At 45.5% G+C, this 21,780-nt stretch overlaps 5 protein-coding genes and 1 long non-coding RNA gene across 8 annotated transcripts in view; 2 read left to right on the top strand and 4 right to left on the bottom strand.

Annotated features, from left to right (window-relative positions):
- Window positions 1-1,141: 1,141 nt before the first annotated feature.
- On the bottom strand, window positions 1,142-3,963 carry LOC113565703 (solute carrier organic anion transporter family member 5A1-like). The gene is given in 7 exon segments (XM_026988576.1): window positions 1,142-1,599; window positions 1,666-2,202; window positions 2,205-2,412; window positions 2,473-2,960; window positions 3,021-3,273; window positions 3,336-3,577; window positions 3,646-3,963. Coding segments are annotated over 7 exon segments (2,118 nt in total). The 5' UTR covers window positions 3,866-3,963; the 3' UTR covers window positions 1,142-1,429.
- A 1,317-nt stretch (window positions 3,964-5,280) lies between these two features.
- On the top strand, window positions 5,281-5,874 carry LOC113565704. Its single transcript, XR_003408731.1, has 3 exons — window positions 5,281-5,403; window positions 5,506-5,719; window positions 5,798-5,874. It is a non-coding gene; the product is annotated as an uncharacterized LOC113565704 (long non-coding RNA).
- Window positions 5,875-6,196: 322 nt separating this feature from the next.
- Window positions 6,197-9,119, bottom strand: LOC6589685 (solute carrier organic anion transporter family member 2A1). Its single transcript, XM_026988575.1, has 7 exons — window positions 8,884-9,119; window positions 8,574-8,815; window positions 8,259-8,511; window positions 7,711-8,198; window positions 7,457-7,650; window positions 6,716-7,401; window positions 6,197-6,649 (listed from the first exon to the last, which is right to left on the bottom strand). Exons 1-7 carry the CDS (start codon window positions 9,101-9,103, stop codon window positions 6,480-6,482), a joined length of 2,253 nt encoding a protein of 750 aa, XP_026844376.1. The 5' UTR covers window positions 9,104-9,119; the 3' UTR covers window positions 6,197-6,479.
- Window positions 9,120-9,146: 27 nt separating this feature from the next.
- On the bottom strand, window positions 9,147-12,920 carry LOC6589686. Of its 3 annotated transcripts, XM_002014735.2 has the most exons (6): window positions 12,863-12,920; window positions 12,701-12,806; window positions 12,372-12,624; window positions 11,715-12,311; window positions 11,493-11,652; window positions 9,147-9,250 (listed from the first exon to the last, which is right to left on the bottom strand). In XM_002014735.2, the coding sequence occupies exons 1-6, from the start codon at window positions 12,883-12,885 to the stop codon at window positions 9,154-9,156; spliced, it is 1,236 nt and encodes a 411-aa protein (XP_002014771.2). In that variant the 5' UTR covers window positions 12,886-12,920; the 3' UTR covers window positions 9,147-9,153. The 3 variants fall into 3 exon arrangements, 1 of the variants encoding a protein (XP_002014771.2); XR_003408729.1 differs by lacking the exons at window positions 11,493-11,652; window positions 11,715-12,311; window positions 12,372-12,624; window positions 12,701-12,806; window positions 12,863-12,920 and adding an exon at window positions 10,647-10,912 and having other exon boundaries at window positions 9,189-9,250; XR_003408730.1 differs by lacking the exons at window positions 11,493-11,652; window positions 11,715-12,311; window positions 12,372-12,624; window positions 12,701-12,806; window positions 12,863-12,920 and adding an exon at window positions 10,643-10,912 and having other exon boundaries at window positions 9,191-9,250.
- A 668-nt stretch (window positions 12,921-13,588) lies between these two features.
- On the top strand, window positions 13,589-17,379 carry LOC6589608 (solute carrier organic anion transporter family member 1A1). The gene is made up of 5 exons (XM_002014736.2): window positions 13,589-13,785; window positions 13,865-14,053; window positions 14,854-15,010; window positions 15,071-16,368; window positions 16,426-17,379. Exons 1-5 carry the CDS (start codon window positions 13,719-13,721, stop codon window positions 17,253-17,255), a joined length of 2,541 nt encoding a protein of 846 aa, XP_002014772.1. The 5' UTR covers window positions 13,589-13,718; the 3' UTR covers window positions 17,256-17,379.
- Window positions 17,380-19,841: 2,462 nt separating this feature from the next.
- The window catches only part of LOC6589612 (protein bunched, class 2/F/G isoform), a 117,377-nt gene continuing 115,438 nt past the window's right edge, over window positions 19,842-21,780 (bottom strand). The window contains exon 5 of the mRNA XM_026988573.1: window positions 19,842-21,432. Within this exon, the coding sequence (XP_026844374.1) occupies window positions 20,932-21,432 (501 nt within the window). The 3' untranslated portion in view covers window positions 19,842-20,931. The remainder of the gene's footprint in view (window positions 21,433-21,780) is intronic.

Raw genomic sequence — 21,780 nt, 5'->3', positions numbered from 1 at the left:
TCTGTTTTCAACTAATTTTAAGCAAAAAGTGTTTTTAGATTTAAGTATAAAGTGTAAAAAAAAAAAAAAAAAAAAAAAAAGTAAAAAAAAAAAAAAAAAAAAAAAAAACGAAAAAAAGGAAAAAAAAAAAAACAAAAAAAAAGGCATAAATGTAAGCTTAGTTTGTGTTTGTAAATATTTTTTTTTTTTTTTTATAAATTGACCTTTTTTTAGACACCACGTTGCAAACGACCAGTTCCAGTAGACAATACATGGGTCATACGTATTGAACACATATACTCGTACTCGTACTCGTACTCGTACTCGGTACCACCGAAGAGAAGTAATTGGTAATTGTTCAGTTTCAGTGTCTTACCTCAGGAATCCGCAAAAAAAATAATTTTCATTCTGAAATGTACACCTAATTTCCTGCTTTTCATTTTTAGGATAAAAGCGATGCACATCGGGACACAATTCAGACTTTCTCGCTATCACCCAGGCAACAACAAACCAATACACTTCGGAGCATCCTTACACATTATGCGATGGCGAGTTCATATACATACATAGAACATTTATCGAGGGATGGATCGACGGAAAATGTAACCGACAAGCAACACGAAAGGTGTTCAGCTATGGATGGAACAAAGGATCATACGACACAAGGCATCTAAGGGATACAGTAATTAAGTAATCGGTTTACGGCATCTTAACTAAGAAAACAACCCAGAAATGTACACAATTATCTGTTTTTAATTTTTATAACAGATCGGAAGCATTCTATTCACACATATGGACACAATTGAGATTTCGTAGAACTGTGGAGTAGGCCTACTGGGGATACCACGTTAAAAAAAACGCGCCTAGAACTTTACCAAATGCTGGTGGTGTGGAAAAGAGTTCATCTATTTTCCGATGCTCCTACGTGCTGTGCCGCCGGAAGCTAGCCAGTCATATAGATTACTGTTACTGGATTAGTGCAGCATATTCCAGGCGAAAGTCTTCTCCATTAGTAAAGCTAGAAGTGGTCAATGTCTACGTGGCGAAACGATTCATTCCAAGCCGCGTTAGGTTTCAAAATAAATCGGTTTATAAACATAATGTCGAGTCTTGCATTTTAGAAACACTTTTTGTCTTTTTTGATTAAATTATATTATGTAAATATAAATTCATTTTCATTTATTATAAAGCTATTCACGGTGTAGTGTTTCTTAAATGAGTAGAAAAAACATGAAAAATTAAACACGAAAATAAACAAAATGGATAATATCCTAGACGACAGCGAGAGGTTTGTACATATGGCGGTGGAATTATGGCATTGCCGGATCTCGCTCTACCGATACTTACTCTAAAAATTTCTTCTACCTTTCGTTTCATGTTAGGATCTCGGTCTCGCCTGTCCTATAGGACCCTATTCCTCAGAATTGAGTATCACGCATTGGCTCTAGCTTTAGTATTCCTCTTGGATCCTCTCGGATTTCTTGGCCAGGAGGGGAGTAATGGGCTGGTCCTTCCTGTTGGCCCGCTCCACCTGCTTAGCCTCCTTGTCACCATAGATATCCAGGTCCCGGCCGTAGTACCAGACCAGGTAATCAAATAACATTCCAATGAAGGTGAGTACTGTCCAAAGAGAAGGAAATTAGATTGGTTTGGTTCCTGAGAACGGGGAGCCCCTGGTGATCTTACAGCAGGATAAAAAGTTGATGGAGTACCGGAACCGCGTCTGATCGTACAGCTGGCAATTGCCATTGCCGTTGCAGGTCTTCGTCCACACCAGACACGTGGAATCGATGAGGCGCCCGAATATAATCGGACCCGGAATCAAGGCAAACATACTGATCATCATCAGTGCCAATCCCTGGGCAAAGGACTTGTCCCCAGACTCCACCGCCCGGTAGTTGACCAGCACATTTCCCACACGGCCAGAGGACCCAAACCAATTGACGATCATCGAGGTTATGGAGAACACCCAGAAGCTCCAGTTGCAGCCTTGCATGCAGATCCCCGGCCGAATAACCACTGCCACTGAGCGTGAAGTCCGTGGTTTCGTCCAGTTGTGGAGGTTGAGTGGTAGTTTCAGCAGCCTCTGAGCGGCGTTGGGCTGCACTACACCAGCTTCTGCCAGACAACTGCAGTTCTCGTAGAGCTTCGACTCGGCGTTGTAGCCCTGACAGCCCGCATGGCATGTCGGTCGAAATTCATTAGAATAGGCAATGAGATTCAGGACTATCAGTTTTACCCGCCCACATGAGTCATGGAAAAGGTGTCTGGGCAGTAGAGGAAGGCATAGGATATCTGTCCCATGATGTAGACACATCCCACGATCACGTTCCACATAAGCACCTTGCTGACTGCAGGCTTCTTCTTTGACAGAACAAGGCCAGAGCCAATTAGGCCAACGACCATGCCCAGAATGGACACAGGACCCACCACCTAAAACGAACTTGGACCTTGGAATTCATTCAATATTTTTACAGACATTAATCGACTCACAATGGTGGCACTCTGTGAGTTCTTGTGGAACTGCACTTCCATGTATTTGGTGAGGAAAGTCATGAAGCCGGAGGCACCGAGGATATAGAAGACAGCCGAGGTGATGTTGAAGATCAGGAGCTTGTTGCGCAACAGTCGCATCAGGGCACGGGGAAAGTCTTTCAGCTTGGGCAGATCCGCATTCGCACCGGCCCCGGCTCCAATGTTGTCCAAGGCGGCATTCGAGGAGAAGCGACTGCTCAGCGAGAGATTCTCCTCGCGCTTGAGCTCCTCGTGGCGCATGGCCAGAGGCAGGTGGGAGTTGTGCTTGATGGGATCGTTAACCTTCGGCAGCTGCTTGGGAAAGAGTCCGATCAAACCCGAGAAGAGACACATCAAAGTGCCCAATATGACCCAGCCGAGCCACCAAGCTCCCAACCAGCGCGGATCCTTGCTGTCAATCAGCGGGGTCTTCGTGGGGTCAATGAAGGTGTTTAGGGAGATATAACCTAGGATAGGAGCCACAGGGAATCAGTATCATAAGCTCGTTAATCACGAAGTTTACCCACCAAAGAAGAAGCCAACGACTGGACCAATCATTCTCAGAGACATGGCTACCGCGAGCATCAGCGGGGTGTTTGTCTTCTTGGTGTTATCATCCAGATAGGTCTGGCCAAGGGAGTAGTACAGGGTATTGCCCACGCCCAGGACGAACTGCGAGAGGAAGATCAAGACCAGGGGCACATAAGTGAAGAGGTCATCGCAGCCCTCCTCCTTTTTTCCAACGCCACACAGTTGCTCGCTCTGCGTTGATGTGACATTCTGGTGGAGTTGAAGAAACAATATAGTCTATATAGGGAGAGCGGTATTTACTGGGCACTCACTGGGAGGGGAATACCAGAATCCGATGTGCTATTAATTAGGCTATCCTGGTACTCCTTGGTGAACTGCAAGACATCCTGGCCAGCGCCATAGATGAAATGTGGCAGGACGAGAATGTAGCAGGACAGGCCGCAGAAGACAATGCCCCAGGCAATCCAGCGCGGACGATTACGCTGTCCGCCAATGTACGATAAGATGAGGGACAACATTATCTGTGAGATCTCATTGCCACTGAGTATGATTCCTGTAAAATCAAGTAAAGTATTCAGTATGCCCACTTAAGGGTAGTTCTTCTTCTGGAGGACTTCGAACCTGTAGTCTGGCTCGGTATTTTGAAGCGTTTCTCCAGCGTGGTCAGTGTAACAATAAAATACATGTAAGACATAGCTTGGATGGTGCCTAGCAGTCCGTAGACACCCATGAACATCTTCGTGGTGGCGTACTTCTGCAGCCAGGCCGGGTGCCAGTTGGCCAATCCGCACAGGTAGTGTCCCGGTGGGGGAGCCGAGCCCCGACGTCGCACTTCCGTCATCTCAGGCCTGTCTTTCTGTTTGTCTGCCTGTCAGCCTCTGTGGGGATGAGTGGAGGACCTCGAATATCGGAGGACTATTGTTGACTTCTGGGCAAGATTCCTCGCTCGATATTCGCCATGTTCTGGAAATAGTCCAGGTAACCGTGACTTTTCCATTCGGGATCCGAAAACATCCAATCGTTAAGGGCCTATAAAAGTTGGTTAATTGTCTCGATAGGGAAATTCGAGGCATTGGGTATTGATTAACTAACGATAATGGCACCTACTCAAGATCATATTAGGTCTGGCCAGCAGCCCGATTAGATTGTGTGACGAAATTAATTTGATATCTATATGGTTTGGGGCGTGCTCTGCTCTGAAGTGTTCTGATATTGGCTATTTTTACCGCATAACGATGACCACTCGACTGACTGGAAAAAGGCATCCCTCCCTTTCAATTGATCAAATCACTCCCTTGGCCAATTGCCGTTACGAGTATCATTAATGATATCTAATCGTTCGTTGAGGTCTGATCAACAGTTTCATCAGAACCCGCTGCGGAATAATCAGAATGACAACTCGATTAGCTTCGGGGAATCCTGATCCCACAACAATTAGATATTCCACTTGAAAGAAGAATTCTCGCCCAGTATAACTCTCATTTGAACCACCTGTTTACTGGTCTAACAAATACCATTCCCTTCCATTTCGATTACTGGTCGACGTCTGCACCAATTTTCGGAGAATCCAGATTTGTTGGATGATATTATATCAGTAACACTTCCTAATCAGGTCGGACGAGGGCCGACAAAACGGGAATATTTATACAGAAAACGAAACTCAAATGTAAACTCAACCAAGCGAACCAAAAACATGCGAGTTTTTCTTAGAGAACTTTTTATTAACAGTGCAAGGCGGATATATTTCTGGACCAAAATCCATATTTCGCAATCCATTGGAGGACCCCGCGGATTGTCTTCCTCGAAAAACAGTGGAAGAGCTTATGTAGCATGAAGCACTCGGCATACTTTTCTCACAAAACTAAAGCCACATATTTTCGACAAAAAAGTAAACCCAGTAGTCCATGCCCGATGAAACCCCAGTTGTCAATTTGTGATACGTTGTAGACTACTGGAAAATATCAGTATATAAATAGGCACCATCCAGGCAACACATAAAAATCTAAATTTTCTGTTTTCAACTAATTTTAAGCAAAAAGTGTTTTTAGATTTAAGTATAAAGTGTAAAAAAAAAAAAAAAAAAAAAAAAAAGAAAAAAAAAAAAAAAAAAAAAAAAAAAAAAAAACAAAAAAAAACAAAAAAAAACAAAAAAAAAACAAAAAAAAAGGCATAAATGTAAGCTTAGTTTGTATTTGTAAATATTTTTTTTTTTTTTTTATAAATTGACCTTTTTTTAGACACCACGTTGCAAACGACCAGTTCCAGTAGACAATACATAGGTCATACGTATTGAACACATATACTCGTACATATGTACGGTACCACCGAAGAGAAGTAATTCTGTACCGGCTTGATACCTCTCAAGGCAGGCAGCGATTGGTAATTGTTCAGTTTCAGTGTCTTACCTCAGGAATCCGCAAAAAAAATAATTTTCATTCATACATTAAAATGTACACCTAATTTCCTGCTTTTCATTTTTAGGATAAAAGCGATGCACCCAGGCAACAACAAACCAATACACTTCGGAGCATCCTTACACATTATGCGATGGCGAGTTCATATACATACATAGAACATTTATCGAGGGATGGATCGACGGAAAATGTAACCGACAAGCAACACGAAAGGTGTTCAGCTATGGATGGAACAAAGGATCACACAACGACACAAGGCATCTGAGGGATACAGTAATTAAGTAATCGGTTTACGGCATCTTAACTCAGAAAACAACCCAGAAATGTACACAATTATCTGTTTTTAATTTTTATAACAGATCGGAAGCATTCTATTCACACATATGGACACAATTGAGATTTCGTAGAACTGTGGAGTAGGCCTACTGGGGATACCACGTTAAAAAAAACGCGCCTAGAACTTTACCAAATGCTGGTGGTGTGGAAAAGAGTTCATCTATTTTCCGATGCTCCTACGTGCTGTGCCGCCGGAAGCTAGCCAGTCATATAGATTACTGTTACTGGATTAGTGCAGCATATTCCAGGCGAAAGTCTTCTCCATTAGTAAAGCTAGAAGTGGTCAATGTCTACGTGGCGAAACGATTCATTCCAAGCCGCGTTAGGTTTCAAAATAAATCGGTTTATAAACATAATGTCGAGTCTTGCATTTTAGAAACACTTTTTGTCTTTTTTGATTAAATTATATTATGTAAATATAAATTCATTTTCATTTATTATAAAGCTATTCACGGTGTAGTGTTTCTTAAATGAGTAGAAAAAACATGAAAAATTAAACACGAAAATAAACAAAATGGATAATATCCTAGACGACAGCGAGAGGTTTGTACATATGGCGGTGGAATTATGGCATTGCCGGATCTCGCTCTACCGATACTTACTCTAAAAATTTCTTCTACCTTTCGTTTCATGTTAGGATCTCGGTCTCGCCTGTCCTATAGGACCCTATTCCTCAGAATTGAGTATCACGCATTGGCTCTAGCTTTAGTATTCCTCTTGGATCCTCTCGGATTTCTTGGCCAGGAGGGGAGTAATGGGCTGGTCCTTCCTGTTGGCCCGCTCCACCTGCTTAGCCTCCTTGTCACCATAGATATCCAGGTCCCGGCCGTAGTACCAGACCAGGTAATCAAATAACATTCCAATGAAGGTGAGTACTGTCCAAAGAGAAGGAAATTAGATTGGTTTGGTTCCTGAGAACGGGGAGCCCCTGGTGATCTTACAGCAGGATAAAAAGTTGATGGAGTACCGGAACCGCGTCTGATCGTACAGCTGGCAATTGCCATTGCCGTTGCAGGTCTTCGTCCACACCAGACACGTGGAATCGATGAGGCGCCCGAATATAATCGGACCCGGAATCAAGGCAAACATACTGATCATCATCAGTGCCAATCCCTGGGCAAAGGACTTGTCCCCAGACTCCACCGCCCGGTAGTTGACCAGCACATTTCCCACACGGCCAGAGGACCCAAACCAATTGACGATCATCGAGGTTATGGAGAACACCCAGAAGCTCCAGTTGCAGCCTTGCATGCAGATCCCCGGCCGAATAACCTCTTCTGGACTGGATCGACGAACTCGCGACAGCAACTGATCTTCGAAGTCATTTTCATCATTGAGCAGCGGCACCCCACTGCCACTGAGCGTGAAGTCCGTGGTTTCGTCCAGTTGTGGAGGTTGAGTGGTAGGCTCCAGTAGTTTCAGCAGCCTCTGAGCGGCGTTGGGCTGCACTACACCAGCTTCTGCCAGACAACTGCAGTTCTCGTAGAGCTTCGACTCGGCGTTGTAGCCCTGACAGCCCGCATGGCAGGCCGAGAAGTATGTGGTATCCGTGGGCTCGTGGCAGACTGGGGTGTAGCTTATACCACTGCAGGAGCAGTTGGAGTTGCAGGCACTGGTCAGGTTGAGCCTGTCGGTCGAAATTCATTAGAATAGGCAATGAGATTCAGGACTATCAGTTTTACCCGCCCACATGAGTCATGGAAAAGGTGTCTGGGCAGTAGAGGAAGGCATAGGATATCTGTCCCATGATGTAGACACATCCCACGATCACGTTCCACATAAGCACCTTGCTGACTGCAGGCTTCTTCTTTGACAGAACAAGGCCAGAGCCAATTAGGCCAACGACCATGCCCAGAATGGACACAGGACCCACCACCTAAAACGAACTTGGACCTTGGAATTCATTCAATATTTTTACAGACATTAATCGACTCACAATGGTGGCACTCTGTGAGTTCTTGTGGAACTGCACTTCCATGTATTTGGTGAGGAAAGTCATGAAGCCGGAGGCACCGAGGATATAGAAGACAGCCGAGGTGATGTTGAAGATCAGGAGCTTGTTGCGCAACAGTCGCATCAGGGCACGGGGAAAGTCTTTCAGCTTGGGCAGATCCGCATTCGCACCGGCCCCGGCTCCAATGTTGTCCAAGGCGGCATTCGAGGAGAAGCGACTGCTCAGCGAGAGATTCTCCTCGCGCTTGAGCTCCTCGTGGCGCATGGCCAGAGGCAGGTGGGAGTTGTGCTTGATGGGATCGTTAACCTTCGGCAGCTGCTTGGGAAAGAGTCCGATCAAACCCGAGAAGAGACACATCAAAGTGCCCAATATGACCCAGCCGAGCCACCAAGCTCCCAACCAGCGCGGATCCTTGCTGTCAATCAGCGGGGTCTTCGTGGGGTCAATGAAGGTGTTTAGGGAGATATAACCTAGGAGAGGAGCCACAGGGAATCAGTATCATAAGCTCGTTAATCACGAAGTTTACCCACCAAAGAAGAAGCCAACGACTGGACCAATCATTCTCAGAGACATGGCTACCGCGAGCATCAGCGGGGTGTTTGTCTTCTTGGTGTTATCATCCAGATAGGTCTGGCCAAGGGAGTAGTACAGGGTATTGCCCACGCCCAGGACGAACTGCGAGAGGAAGATCAAGACCAGGGGCACATAAGTGAAGAGGTCATCGCAGCCCTCCTCCTTTTTTCCAACGCCACACAGTTGCTCGCTCTGCGTTGATGTGACATTCTGGTGGAGTTGAAGAAACAATATAGTCTATATAGGGAGAGCGGTATTTACTGGGCACTCACTGGGAGGGGAATACCAGAATCCGATGTGCTATTAATTAGGCTATCCTGGTACTCCTTGGTGAACTGGAGGACATCCTGGCCAGCGCCATAGATGAAATGTGGCAGGACGAGAATGTAGCAGGACAGGCCGCAGAAGACAATGCCCCAGGCAATCCAGCGCGGACGATTACGCTGTCCGCCAATGTACGATAAGATGAGGGACAACATTATCTGTGAGATCTCATTGCCACTGAGTATGATTCCTGTAAAATCAAGTAAAGTATTCAGTATGCCCACTTAAGGGTAGTTCTTCTTCTGGAGGACTTCGAACCTGTAGTCTGGCTCGGTATTTTGAAGCGTTTCTCCAGCGTGGTCAGTGTAACAATAAAATACATGTAAGACATAGCTTGGATGGTGCCTAGCAGTCCGTAGACACCCATGAACATCTTCGTGGTGGCGTACTTCTGCAGCCAGGCCGGGTGCCAGTTGGCCAATCCGCACAGGTAGTGTCCCGGTGGGGGAGCCGAGCCCCGACGTCGCACTTCCGTCATCTCAGGCCTGTCTTTCTGTTTGTCTGCCTGTCAGCCTCTGTGGGGATGAGTTACTCCGATGCTACTGTCTTGTCCGTGGAGCTCAATAAACCATTGAATGCGACAGATAAGATTGCGCTACCGGACAGGTGGACAGGAGTGATAGCGCTGCAATGGACAGATACAAAATTGTTTATAAATCACTGATGCAACACCCTCGAATATCGGAGGACTATTGTTGACTTCTGGGCAAGATTCCTCGCTCGATGTTCGCCATGTTCTGGAAATAGTCCAGGTAACCGTGACTTTTCCATTCGGGATCCGAAAACATCCAATCGTTAAGGGCCTATAAAAGTTGGTTAATTGTCTCGATAGGGAAATTCGAGGCAATGGGTATTGATTAACTAACGATAATGGCACCTACTCAAGATCATATTAGGTCTGGCCAGCAGCCCGATTAGATTGTGTGACGAAATTAATTTGATATCTATATGGTTTGGGGCGTGCTCTGCTCTGAAGTGTTCTGATATTGGCTATTTTTACCGCATAACGATGACCACTCGACTGACTGGAAAAAGGCATCCCTCCCTTTCAATTGATCAAATCACTCCCTTGGCCAATTGCCGTTACGAGTATCATTAATGATATCTAATCGTTCGTTGAGGTCTGATCAACAGTTTCATCAGAACCCGCTGCGGAATAATCAGAATGACAACTCGATTAGCTTCGGGGAATCCTGATCCCACAACAATTAGATATTCCACTTGAAAGAAGAATTCTCGCCCAGTATAACTCTCATTTGAACCACCTGTTTACTGGTCTAACAAATACCATTCCCTTCCATTTCGATTACTGGTCGACGTCTGCACCAATTTTTGGAGAATCCAGATTTGTTGGATGATATTATATCAGTAACACTTCCTAATCAGGTCGGACGAGGGCCTTTAAACCGTTAAATGAAATCAGTGAAATGAACTCGGGATGGATAAAATAGAATTCCATCATTGCACTCAAAATAAATGTATGATATTATTTCCTTGTTCAGTAAATGATTTATTACAAGCCATATCGCATGTGATATGTGAAATATACATAGATCACTTGATAAGCGCATGTCAGGGATAGATTACCCCTGGCAAAGTATCATTTTGTTTATCAAAATTTTGATGCAAAGTTTTCAGAAAGTGATTCATTACAAAACATATCACAAATCACATTTTGTTAATTTCAATTTCAGGGTTCTTCCACCAATAAACCAAAAAATATAGCCAAGGCTCCAAGCAACCTTAGATATTTTGAAGATACTTTTTCGGGAAGATTCAGCCTTTGCAGAAAGAAACACCAAAAAGAACTGCCTGCATCCCTGGGAAAGTAATCACTTTACGAGTATCAAGGATATACTCGTACACGAAAACCCCTTCCGCATGCCGCAACTACCCCAATGTCAATCGCCGGCTCGGGGCTGCCCAGATAGTAGTGGCTCCCACAATCGGAATGCCAGACAGGTGCACGTAAATAGTACTACACATACTATACTCGTATATGTGGTACAATACGTACTTACGGTGAGTAGTTCGTAGATTTCCTCTATTATTCGCACATTTATTTGTATAATCTTATCGGCACTTGAACGATTAATGAAATTGTCGCTCGAGTTCCTTTTCACAGGGACCTGAACATGTCCCGGTCGCAGAGTCGAGGGCAATCGAAACGGTAAAGATACGGGGCTGCAGCGCGAGGATGGATAAAGAGAGGACCGACCGACCGTTCAGCGGTGTGGCGCAAATCAGACTGAAAATTGAAATTTTTCGAAATTTTCGTCGCTGTCCGGCCGGACCAAGCCGCTGCCTGTCGCCAATCGAAGCCCGATAAAGCATTATCGTCAAAGCTATAAAACAAAGCGGCGGGCTGCGAGTAAATAGTTCCAATCGGTTCTCGGTTCTCTTAGGCCTATATGCACCTCCCCTCCAACGGCTCACCCCGGCCCGCTCATTGCTGGCCCACGTGCAAATATGATTTATGTCGTTTCTCCAAAAAACTTGACGTTATCACTTGTCTTTGTCTTTCGCTGAAAATAGCCTGTTTCTCCTTCGCACTTTCTCGTGGAGACTTCTCGGTGGCCATAGCAATAACAATGACAATAGAATACGGACAATAACAGAACGACAACGACAATGACATTATTATTACGATCCACTGACCACTCGGCGCCCCCACAGTCCGGCACAATGATTAGATTTGTAAGCAAGTGAATTAGGCAGAATGTGGGTAGCGTAGAGTGTGTGCAGATTGTGTGGAGACTGTGTGGGGAGTGTAGAGTGTAGAATGTGCATCCAACGAGGGCCGCTACAGCAGTACCTAGTTGTCCGTTTTTATGTGCAGATCCGGATCGTGGATATTCTGGACGAACCTGTTCCGGCCAATGTCCCACAGCATAATGAATCCCACGGACAGCACAAAGATCAGAAGGCCAAGTGCGAAGATGCTCTGGGAGAGGACGGAACTTATGTATTTGTTGCAGTGCCAGCACGGTTTCGGCTTGTAGTCCGGATTAAAGCCGGAGTCAGATGCTGCAAAAGAAACAGATGATTCTATAATTATAAAATACATTTGCACAAGAGCAGCACCCCACCTTCGGTCATGACATCCAAATGGAATGAGTACAGGCTCAGGCGGGCTCCTTCATCCGAATAGGCGGTGATGGACTGACAGCACAGACTGTTCTTCAAGCTGAAGAATATCAGTTCCCGCGGATAGTACGTCACATTGATGTTGAAAATAATGCGTGTGATCTGCCAGCTGCCGCCCACAGGCAAACTCTCGATCAGCATGTAGCCCATATGGGTATTCAGTACAATCACGAAACCCTCGTTGACGCCGTGGGAACCCACCAGACCCACCTGCAGACTCTCGTTGCCCGTTTTCAGCTCAACGTAGGTGCGATTGTAGTGCACCTCATGGCCGACTTTTACCTCCTCGGCCAGAATGATCTTTAGCACGCCAACGATGGCCAGCTCATGTCGCAGAATGGTGAGTTTCGTGGGATCTGCCTTTTGGCCAACATCGCCAGTGAAGACGACATTCGTATCTTCGTTGTGGCTATGGCGCATGCTGGACGTGCTGTAATATCTACGACGCTTGAGAGCTCGGGACTCCTCCTCGAAGGCCGTGTAGATGTGGATGACGCGGCAACTCTTGAGCTCATCCAAGACGGCGGCTATTGTGGCATCTAAGAGAGAGTAGACCAGGCATGATCAGTTGCTGCACTTGGCCATTGAATCGAACCCACCATGTGCCGGCAGATTGCGATCCCCGAAGTTGAAGCAGTGTATACGACCGATCTCGCAAGGAATCTCCTTCGCCAAATTAATCTCCGTTCCGTCCGCGGGTAGAACGTGCCAAACCAGGCCAGGACTGATCGATACCCGACTAATGTGGTCCAATGCCCTTATGGGCTTCTCCACCTGACTGTAGAATCGCACGGGCAAAATCTGACTCATCATCGGGTAGCATGAAGGGCAGTTTATATCTTTGGCCGTTAGCTATAAGGATTAGTTCCAAGAATGTTGATCGGTTAAGTCGGTTTTCTAAACGTACGATTATTATATCAGGAGTTACCTCTGTGGCCAGGTAGACCACTATCATATAGTCCTTGTGAATCGGTTTCAGCATCCGAACCAAGTCAAAGGTTTTCATGTATTTAAATATGGTTTGAGGCGGGGGTCTGCTGAGGACCAATTTCAAGCAGCTATAAGCGATATGTGACTATTAAGGACTCACGTGTCTAGTCCCCATATCAGCATGGGTGGAGTACTGGGAGGAATAGTGGCCCAGACCAACTTTATAATCATCAGAACACACAACCAACGATACATTTTGATGCAAATTGAAATCAGTTCTTAAATTTCTTTGGCTATATAATTTACAGATTTTCTTGAAGGCTTTTCGTAAGCTATATTCAAGGCCGACTTTGTTTTCTTCTAATGAAAAATAGATACTTGCATATCGTTCACAGTACTTTCGCTTCAGAAATCATAGCTAAAATATAACTACATATTTCTAGGCTACGATGCCTTCGTAATATCTCTATTTATGCAGCATCATTAATCCTAAGCCTTAAGCCTAAGAAGGAAAATAGAATAAGTCAATATATAACCAAATATGGGTAGAAAGGCTCGGAACTTCTCCACGGTTAACTTAGAGTAAACTTCTAAAATGAACTCACTCCTGAACAGATCGGGACCATCTTATATTAACTCCAAGCGATCCCAATTGTTTAGATACATGCTTGATGCTGCTGCAACATGTCCCCCACGATCCCACGATGCGTAAGCGGCGGCAATAAAGTTGCTATTAGGCACGAAAATGAAACAAAAAGCACATAAATAAACTCTGATAAGATAAAACGGGACGCCTTATCAGTGGACGGACAGACACTGAGAGCGAGGCGAGAGGTGTACCCCAGGTAGAGCTCTCCTCAGTTTGCTCTCATCCAGCTATTCGAATAGACGTTGGTCTGGTCAGTGCGCGGTGTGGTGAAGATGCCATCGATTCATGGCCATTGAAGAAAGTTAATATCTAAAAAGCTAGTGAGCAAAAAACAAAAACGAAATACATATCGAAATCGAATAGAAATATGGCGCAAAATATGCGCAACTCCGATCTATCGCAGATAGCTGTAAATGCCAACAACATACCCGACGGTGGGTCCCAAGAAACTCATAAATAGTGCCTCCGTGACTGCCTCGACACGTAATCTATAAAATCCTCTCTTCCTCCCAGACAGCGTCGATTGCGGTATCAAGGGTCTGGGCTGGTGCCGTGGCCCAGGATGCCAGAAGTATGCCCGTCTGCGCACGTTTGTCCTGGTCCTGGCCTGCACTGGGATGCTCCAGGGCGCCAGCGAATCCTACTTCCGTGTGTCGGCCAAACAGGCTGCATCCCAGTACGGCTACAGTGCCCTGCTAGTCGGTGAGTAAGCCACACCTATCCCCTATCGCAAAAACACGAACATTACTCGCGCAGCCAGCTCAGGTGTACGGTAGTAATCGAGGTGTTGGCCTGGTTCTACGAGGAGATTTTTTGTGAGTTATCAGTTTTGCGATATTGTTGACGATTGCCAGTGTCTGTGGGCGGGGGCATTCGTTCTCCCCTTTATATACCCAGTACTCTTCAAGGTACAAGGGTATATTGTATTTCTACCTAAGGTTCCTAAATTGGTAGATGGACCGAAGCCCAAAGCCCAAAGCCTGGAGCCAGATCAAAAGACAGTCTGAAAAAATCGTGTCCCAAAGATTTGTACGCGCGTTACTAATCTTACTATTTATATGGTTTTTCCCTCCTTGCTGTCAGTATTGCAATCGCTTTTTCCACAACGGGTATCGAATAGTCCAAATGCGACTCAATAGAGTTATCATTCCATTGTTTTCCATATCTGTGGGGGCAAGATAGCTATTCGTCATCAGATGCAATACGTAATCAGAACCAAACCTTCATCCGGTCTGGCCAGAATGACTGGGAAATTTTACCTATGGATTTACTTGTACCGAAATTACCGAAACATTCTTCATGCTATAGGGAGCCCAATGTGGTGTTGACATCTCATATCAAATGCAATTGACCAAAAATGTGTTCGCGTTACTCATACGTCATATCTTTCTCTATCAATTGGGCTAGATAAGGATGATATACTTGGTGGAATTCTGGGTTTTCCTTCAACTAAACTAAAGGCCTCGTATTTATAAAGGTTTCTTTTGATAACTTACCCATAGATTGGCTACTGGTGACTAGCGGCCTGTGCCAGGCTGTGTTTGCCTTGGTGTTCGCCTTCTGGGCGGATGTCTTCCATCCGATCAAGTGGCTGGTGGGCACGTTGATGCTTCAATCAGTGACGTGTGTGATCGCCATCATTCCCAACATAATGAACTTGTAAGTAGCATACAGTAACCTTACATTATCTATCCTCTAACACTGTGAAACCTCTTTTAGTGCTGATGGGACCAAGGCAAAGGATGCTCTCTTGGATGCGAATCTGTGTGCGACTTCCCTGGCGCAGTTCCAGAAACTGACGCTGACAGAGGCCCAGAGCAGCACCATCACCCTGGTGTTGCTCTTCATACTCCAGCTAGCTCTGGGCATGGGCGGACTGGCGTACTACACCATCGGCGTCAGCTACATCGACGACAACTCCCTGTCCCAGGACAGTCCGGCGGTGATTGCTGCCACGCTGGCGGCTCGCGTCTTTGGCCAGCAGGCGGGATCGTTTCTGGTCTTGGGCGTGGGCCTGACCCAAGTCGGCTGGTGGCTGGGTTGGGCAATCCTGGCGCCACTCATATTTGTGGGAGCCGTGATGGTGGGGCTGTTCCCGAAGCGACTGCCCAAGACGGTGATCCATCAAGCCGCTCAGCGGATAATCGAGCAGTCGAACATGCGCAGCTTCGGCAGCCAGTTCTCGACGTACCTGGACGACACGGACTTCTGGCCCTCGATGAAGCGGCTCTTCAACAACCGCCTGCTGATGGTCAATCTCGTGAGCATCATGTTCGTCCAGAGTGCTATCGTGAACTTCGGCCTGCAGGAGGAGAGCTATCTGCAGAGTCGCTTCTTCCTGCCGTACAACGAGCAGGATGGTCTCACGGAGGAGTGGCGCTCTGCCTTCGTCTCGTACTTCCTCAAGCCTCCGGTAATGGCAGTGGGCATGCTGATCGGGGGACTGGTCATCTCCAAGGCTCAGCTTTCGGCCCGCACCATCGTTGGGATCAACATGGGCATGGGCCTCCACCTGGTTGCCATCTTCGTGGGATTCGTCTTCCTCAAGTGCGATGTCGGGGCAATTGCGGGCGTGGTCGGGGGCAAGCTCAGTCAGCCCTATTGCTCGAGCCAATGCCTGTGCACGCCCACCGCCTTCATGCCGGTGTGCCCGGAGAACAGTAGCATTACGTACTTCTCTCCGTGCTACGCCGGCTGCACCAAGCAGACCTCCATCAACAGTTTTGAGCTCTTCGAGGGCTGCAGCTGCAGTGGGGATCAGACTCAGAACACCTCGGGCCTGATGCGTGCCACGGCCGGAGCTTGTAGTGGCGACGTCTGCCAGCAGACCATCATCCTGTTCCAGATTTTCAGCATTTCGTCGGCCTTCCTGCTGGGCATGATGACGATTGGCAAGACTTTGATAACACTACGCGCCGTCCTGCCGCAGGACAAGACCTTGGCACTGGCTTTCGAGGTGATGCTCGTCGGACTCTTCGCCTATATTCCCGTGCATCTCAGCTACGATTTGGTGACCCGTAAGTACTGTCCACACTCTTCTTGCGGGCTTCTTGCTCATGTTTTTCCCTTTACAGGCTCCACATGCGTCTACTGGGCTCCCAACTATGAGCGTTGTCTGCTCCGAGAGACCCCGAAGCATGGAAACATCCTGGACATTCTCACCGCCAGCTTGATCCTGACTGGCGTGCTCTTCGATATTCTGGTGTTCATCTTCGCCAAGGGTCTGAACCTCTACAACTGCAAGGTGACGGACAACAACTACACGCCTTCGCTGTACGCCCCGATTCCGCACGAGGACACAACCGCTTCGGCGTCTGCGCCACGAGGTGGCAGCCCCCTGACCACGACAACCACATCCATGGCCTCCGCATCACCCATGCAGCGACGGGATGCTCCCAAGGAGGAAGCTCAACAACCGGTAGGCGTTTTTCGGAATCCCAGCTCCGTGACAACCTCTTCCGGTGGAGCCCAAAGCATTGTTGAACCCAACGGCAGTGGAGTAACCTATGCCCAGGTGATCTTTCCTCCGGACAGACGCAAGGCCAACGATGGCAACACCTCTCCCAAGCGCCTGGCCGTTCCTGCCAATGTCCCAGTGCATCATCTCTCCGAGACTGATGTGCGCGCACAGTTGGGCACCCTTAGGTCCTTCAATGCCCCCAGCCAAGTGGCTGATCTGGGTCATGATGTTGTAGACAAGCAGCCCCAGCCACAGGTTCAGCTCTTGGAGGAGCCACAGCAAACAATTCCTCCTGTTCTTCCGGCAACGGATCCACCGACAACTGTTCCAGCTCTTCCAGAAACATCTCCACCGATAACTCCACCTCCTGTCCAAAGAACGGAGGTTATTGATCACAAGCAGCTGGATGAAGGAAGACCTCAAAGTCCCGAAACGGATTTCTGACGCGGTCACACACAAAGTATTCTAAAGTTTTTTATTATATTTCTTAGTCTAGATAAAACCCTAATATCAAGAAACGAATCATTTGAACAAATAAAGGTATTCTTCATTTCATTCTAAATCGGAATTGGTAATAGCATTTATTGGTTTGGTTTTAAGGACTATACACAAATGTGTACAATATCCTCGGAACGACAAAAAACACTAGCTAGTGTTGGAGGATGATGCAGGCGTGTGAAGCAATGGAAACTAATTGATCGATCAGACCCACTTTTTCTGATAGATTTGAGACTCCAATTTTCTTTCATATATTTTTTTTTTTATTGTTCTGGTTTTTAATTTGAAGAACTTTTCAATTCTGAAAACCTAATGCCTGCAGCTATTAATCGACTCAATAAGCTTTGTAGGTTAAGCTCTGATTATCATATATGTTGCCCAGATGTTGCGGAATTTTTACTGCAACATTGGGGGACTCGACTCGGCCTGAAAGTAGGCAATAATGACATCGTGTTTTACAGCGCATCTATTCCATTCCTGCTATATCTTACCGACCTTTCACGTCTTTTTCAAACAGCCAGAAAGTATGGGATAGGCAAGAGCCTTTAGCCTCTTTACGATACTGCACGATAGGATAGGATACACTGCACGAGGAAGAGTGTTGGTGAGAGAGATAGAGCGCGTAAGCGCGTGGTAGGTAACAGACAGACGTAACTACAGTGGTGCTCAAAGACTTAAGCCACAAGAACAACACCAAGAATTTAAACGAAAATCAAGAAACAATTTTATTTCACAGTTCGAATTTTTTGTGTCACTGCGGTGGCCATTGCAAAACATTGATTCCTTCTTGGTTAGGCCACGACTTGTCTATCTGGCAGAAATGTTTCGGGTCGTTGTTTTGTTGAAATATCCAGGCAAGTGGCAAATTATCGGCATATTCTCCAGATAAATTGTTACTAAGAATGTCTCTGTACATTTCGCCGTGGGACCTACGCCCATTGCTGTCCATCAAGAATGTTCAAAAGCGGCTTCAATTCGCCACAGAGTATATTCACAAAGGTCCCCATTTTTAGAATGTGATTGTTTGGAGCGACGAATCCAAGTTTACTGTCTTTGGAAGTGATGGTGAACGACGTCCTCCCAACAAAAATGTAAATCCAAAATACACAAAGAAGACCGTTAAACATGGTAGCGCTTCGATCATGGTCTGGGGTGTTTCATCGCGTCGGCCCGAAACCATCTGCATTAGAGGCCACTACTCACAATAACGTTGCATGTGACTCCAAAGCAGATGACACCCATCCAACGTTGAGAATCCACTTTTTGCACATATTTTGGTTTTCAGTATAATTTTATTTTTTCCTTTATTTTAATTGTAGGTGTTTTTGCAGTTGATTTTGTATCGTTTTGTTTAATTTATTTGCAATTGTGGCTGCACTTACAAACTAATTAATAAATTAATAGTTAAGCTTAAAAAGAGACTTAAAATGTAGAAATCATAGGAGGAAAACTAGACATGAATTGAAAATAAAAATCATGGGAAAAATACTTTGAACAGAATTACTATGGGTTTTGGGTAGTCCGTCCGTGTATCCGCCGGGTAGAACGCAAGTTTTGAGCACTTCAATGAGAGTATTTATTTGGTTTCACAACATTCTTCTTTCACTTTTCGTTTTGGATGGTTTCTATTTCTACCATTCTTTCTCTAGCTTTCCTTTTTTCCTGCCCACGCAAACCCTAGACAATTTGAGTCTCCGCAGGTTGCATTGAGTGTGGGGCAGGGCTGGGGCAGGCTGTTCTGCCGTGCCCCAAATGAGTGAGTGCGTTCTGGCATTTCAAAACTTGGCTTCTAGGGGGCGGATACGGTCCGAACAGCAGGGAATGACTTCCTGTTGGAAGCATTGCCTTTAGGGGGATTCACACCTTTATATCTGTGCTGCAGCAAAACATTTTTCATCTTTCTTCTTCTTGTGGGAGTCTGGTAGTCTGGTGGTCTGGTGGTCTGGTGTTCGAGTGCGAGGGGGTAACGAAAAACGAATGTGGAAAAAAATCCTATAACAGATTTTGTATAAACATCGAGGCATTTTGAAATAAAGATTAATGCAAAACTATCAACTAAATAATTATAACAAAAAATAGGACGACCTTTTTCACTTTCTTCTTACAGTTTAACTTTTTCATTTCGTTTTGTTGGGTTTTGCGGGTTTTGTTTTCCTTGTTTTTTCTTTGCATTGGATCCTCAGTATTCTTTGTCACTTTTGAAGTTTTTTGCTTTTGTTTCAATTTTGTTTTGTTCTCAATTTTCAATTTTCAATTTGAGTTAAGTTTTACACAATATTTACAGTTATTGTTGATTGATTAAGAATTTTAACAAACAATTGTGATAAGCTTTCGTGTTTGTTTGGTTTGCGAATAGTTTTACAATTTTTTTAAAAATATATCTTGAAAATATTCTAAAACTACGACAATTTTCTACGTGTTTTTCGTTTTTTTTTTGTTGTTTAAATTTGAAACATGCATAATTATGATTTAGTTAATATTTTCTGTGTGGTTTTTGCTTTGTTGTTGGTTTTGTTTTTTGTTTTTGTACAATAAAAGTAAGGTTTTAAATGTAAATTATAAAAATAGCAGCTGGCTTTTTTTTATCATATTTAAATATTGTGTGGAAATTTGAATTTTACTTTCTCGCTTCTCTTGTTATTTGCTTTTTTACAATTTACATCTTATGTCTCTGACTGCACAATGCAAATTATCACATATTTTTCTTTACATTTCCTTTCTTTATCCTTCTCTACCATCTTCCTTCATCCTTCCATCCTCTTCCGCTTCTTCTTCATCTTCTTATTCTTTTTCTGCATTTCCCAAGCGCTCTCTTTTACAGTTTATTGATTTGCGTGTGTGTGTTTTCTGTTGCTGCTGTTTTTGGCCAAAATTCTACTTTCTGCAAGTATTATTTTGTGGCCATTACATAGTATACATCTACATGGTATTTTATTTTATATTGGGGTTTTTTCACGTTTTATTTGTAGCGTTAATAACATGGAAACAAACGGTAAACAAGGATAAAAGATAATCAAACAAAGACGGTGGACAAAATCATGTCTGTTTCCGCGCAGCAGCGCCTCTTTAAAACTAACTGTAATTCTTCATCTTCTTCTGTTAAGCATAACAGCAGACGTTAACAGCATGCAGCCGCAGCCATTGTTAACGTGCAGTCTATGTGTGTTGTGTGTTGGTCTGTATGTGTATGAATTGCTTAAATGTGTGTGTTGTGTGTGGTGGTGGTGGTGGTGGTGTGTCTGTGTGTGTGTTAAACAAATATCACAATCGAGAAATTAACAAAACAGCGACTGCACAGCGGTACAGGAACAGCCAGCAACAATAGCACATGTCCAGACAACATTCGCTGTTAACTAATACTTTCATTTGCAGACTGTTAAATGGTTTGCATTTGCTGTTGCTATTTCTGTTACTGTTATTGTTGCCGTCCTGCTCTGAGTTTCGCTTTGCTCTCTCCCTCTTGCTCGGTCCGTGTGCCGCAGGCTGCGGCGACGCTGGCATTCGAAAGAGACAAAGTTGAGCTTACATTACGGTTACTCTTCCCACATTCCAGTGGCCGGGTCTGTGTACGCCTCGGCCATGTTACGTTCCAGGAGAGAAAACTAACACTAACACCCACAGCCTAGGACATGGGGCCGTTCGTGTTCACAGGCGCTGTCTGTCCAGACGCCGCCGCCGCTGCCGCTGCCGCTGCTGCTGCTGCTGCTGACTGCACCTGCTGCTCCACCGCTGCCACTGCATCGACAATGACGCTGCTGCCATTCTCAGCGCTGCCATTGGGAATGGTTGTGGGGGCCGCTGCCGTTGCGGGACTGGTAGCTGCTCCCACTGTAGCCACTGCTGCCTGACCAGCGCCAGCAGCCACTGCCACTGCCGCTGTCGCTGCAGGTGGGGCCTGGATGGCCGGCGTGGCCGGGGGGGCGCCCACTGCCGCCGGCTGCTGGGTGCCGGCGATCTGCAGCTGCATCTGCAGCTGCTGCAGCGTCTCCTGCGGTATGTTCGACTTTAGGATGTTGTTCTCCAGCTCCAGCTTATTGATCTTGTCCATTAGCTCGGAGATGCGTTCCTTTAGGACCTCCACCTCCTCGCGCACGGCGATCATGAGATGCGATTTGACCAGATCCTAGAAAAGTACAAGAAGCAGGAGAGTGTTGATTAGTATTTTTTTGTTTAGTAACAGAGAGATCACAACTCTCTGTTATTCTATGTTCTACTAAGGGAAAATCTTTTACACAGTTTTTAGGGACTTAGGGAACATTTCTTTTATGGTTTTATCTCTACTTTCTTTATCAGTATGATGCATAGAATGAATATTTACTTACAAGATAGCAATAGACACTCTGCTGTTTGTACAACACCCGACATACTGTGACTCATTTCAGCCGGCTGTTATTTAACATTGCCGCTGTTGTTCTTCTGCTTCTGTTACAGTCACAGTGTGGGGTTTCTTACAGCCGTCTGTTATTTAACA

Source organism: Drosophila persimilis, unplaced genomic scaffold (assembly GCF_003286085.1).
Source record: "Drosophila persimilis strain 14011-0111.01,24,50 unplaced genomic scaffold, DperRS2 tig00000191-arrow-pilon, whole genome shotgun sequence".
Classification (NCBI taxonomy): Eukaryota; Metazoa; Arthropoda; class Insecta; order Diptera; family Drosophilidae; genus Drosophila; species Drosophila persimilis.
The sequence above is the reverse complement of the archived record's forward strand: the minus strand, read 5'-3'. Positions and strand labels throughout refer to the sequence as shown.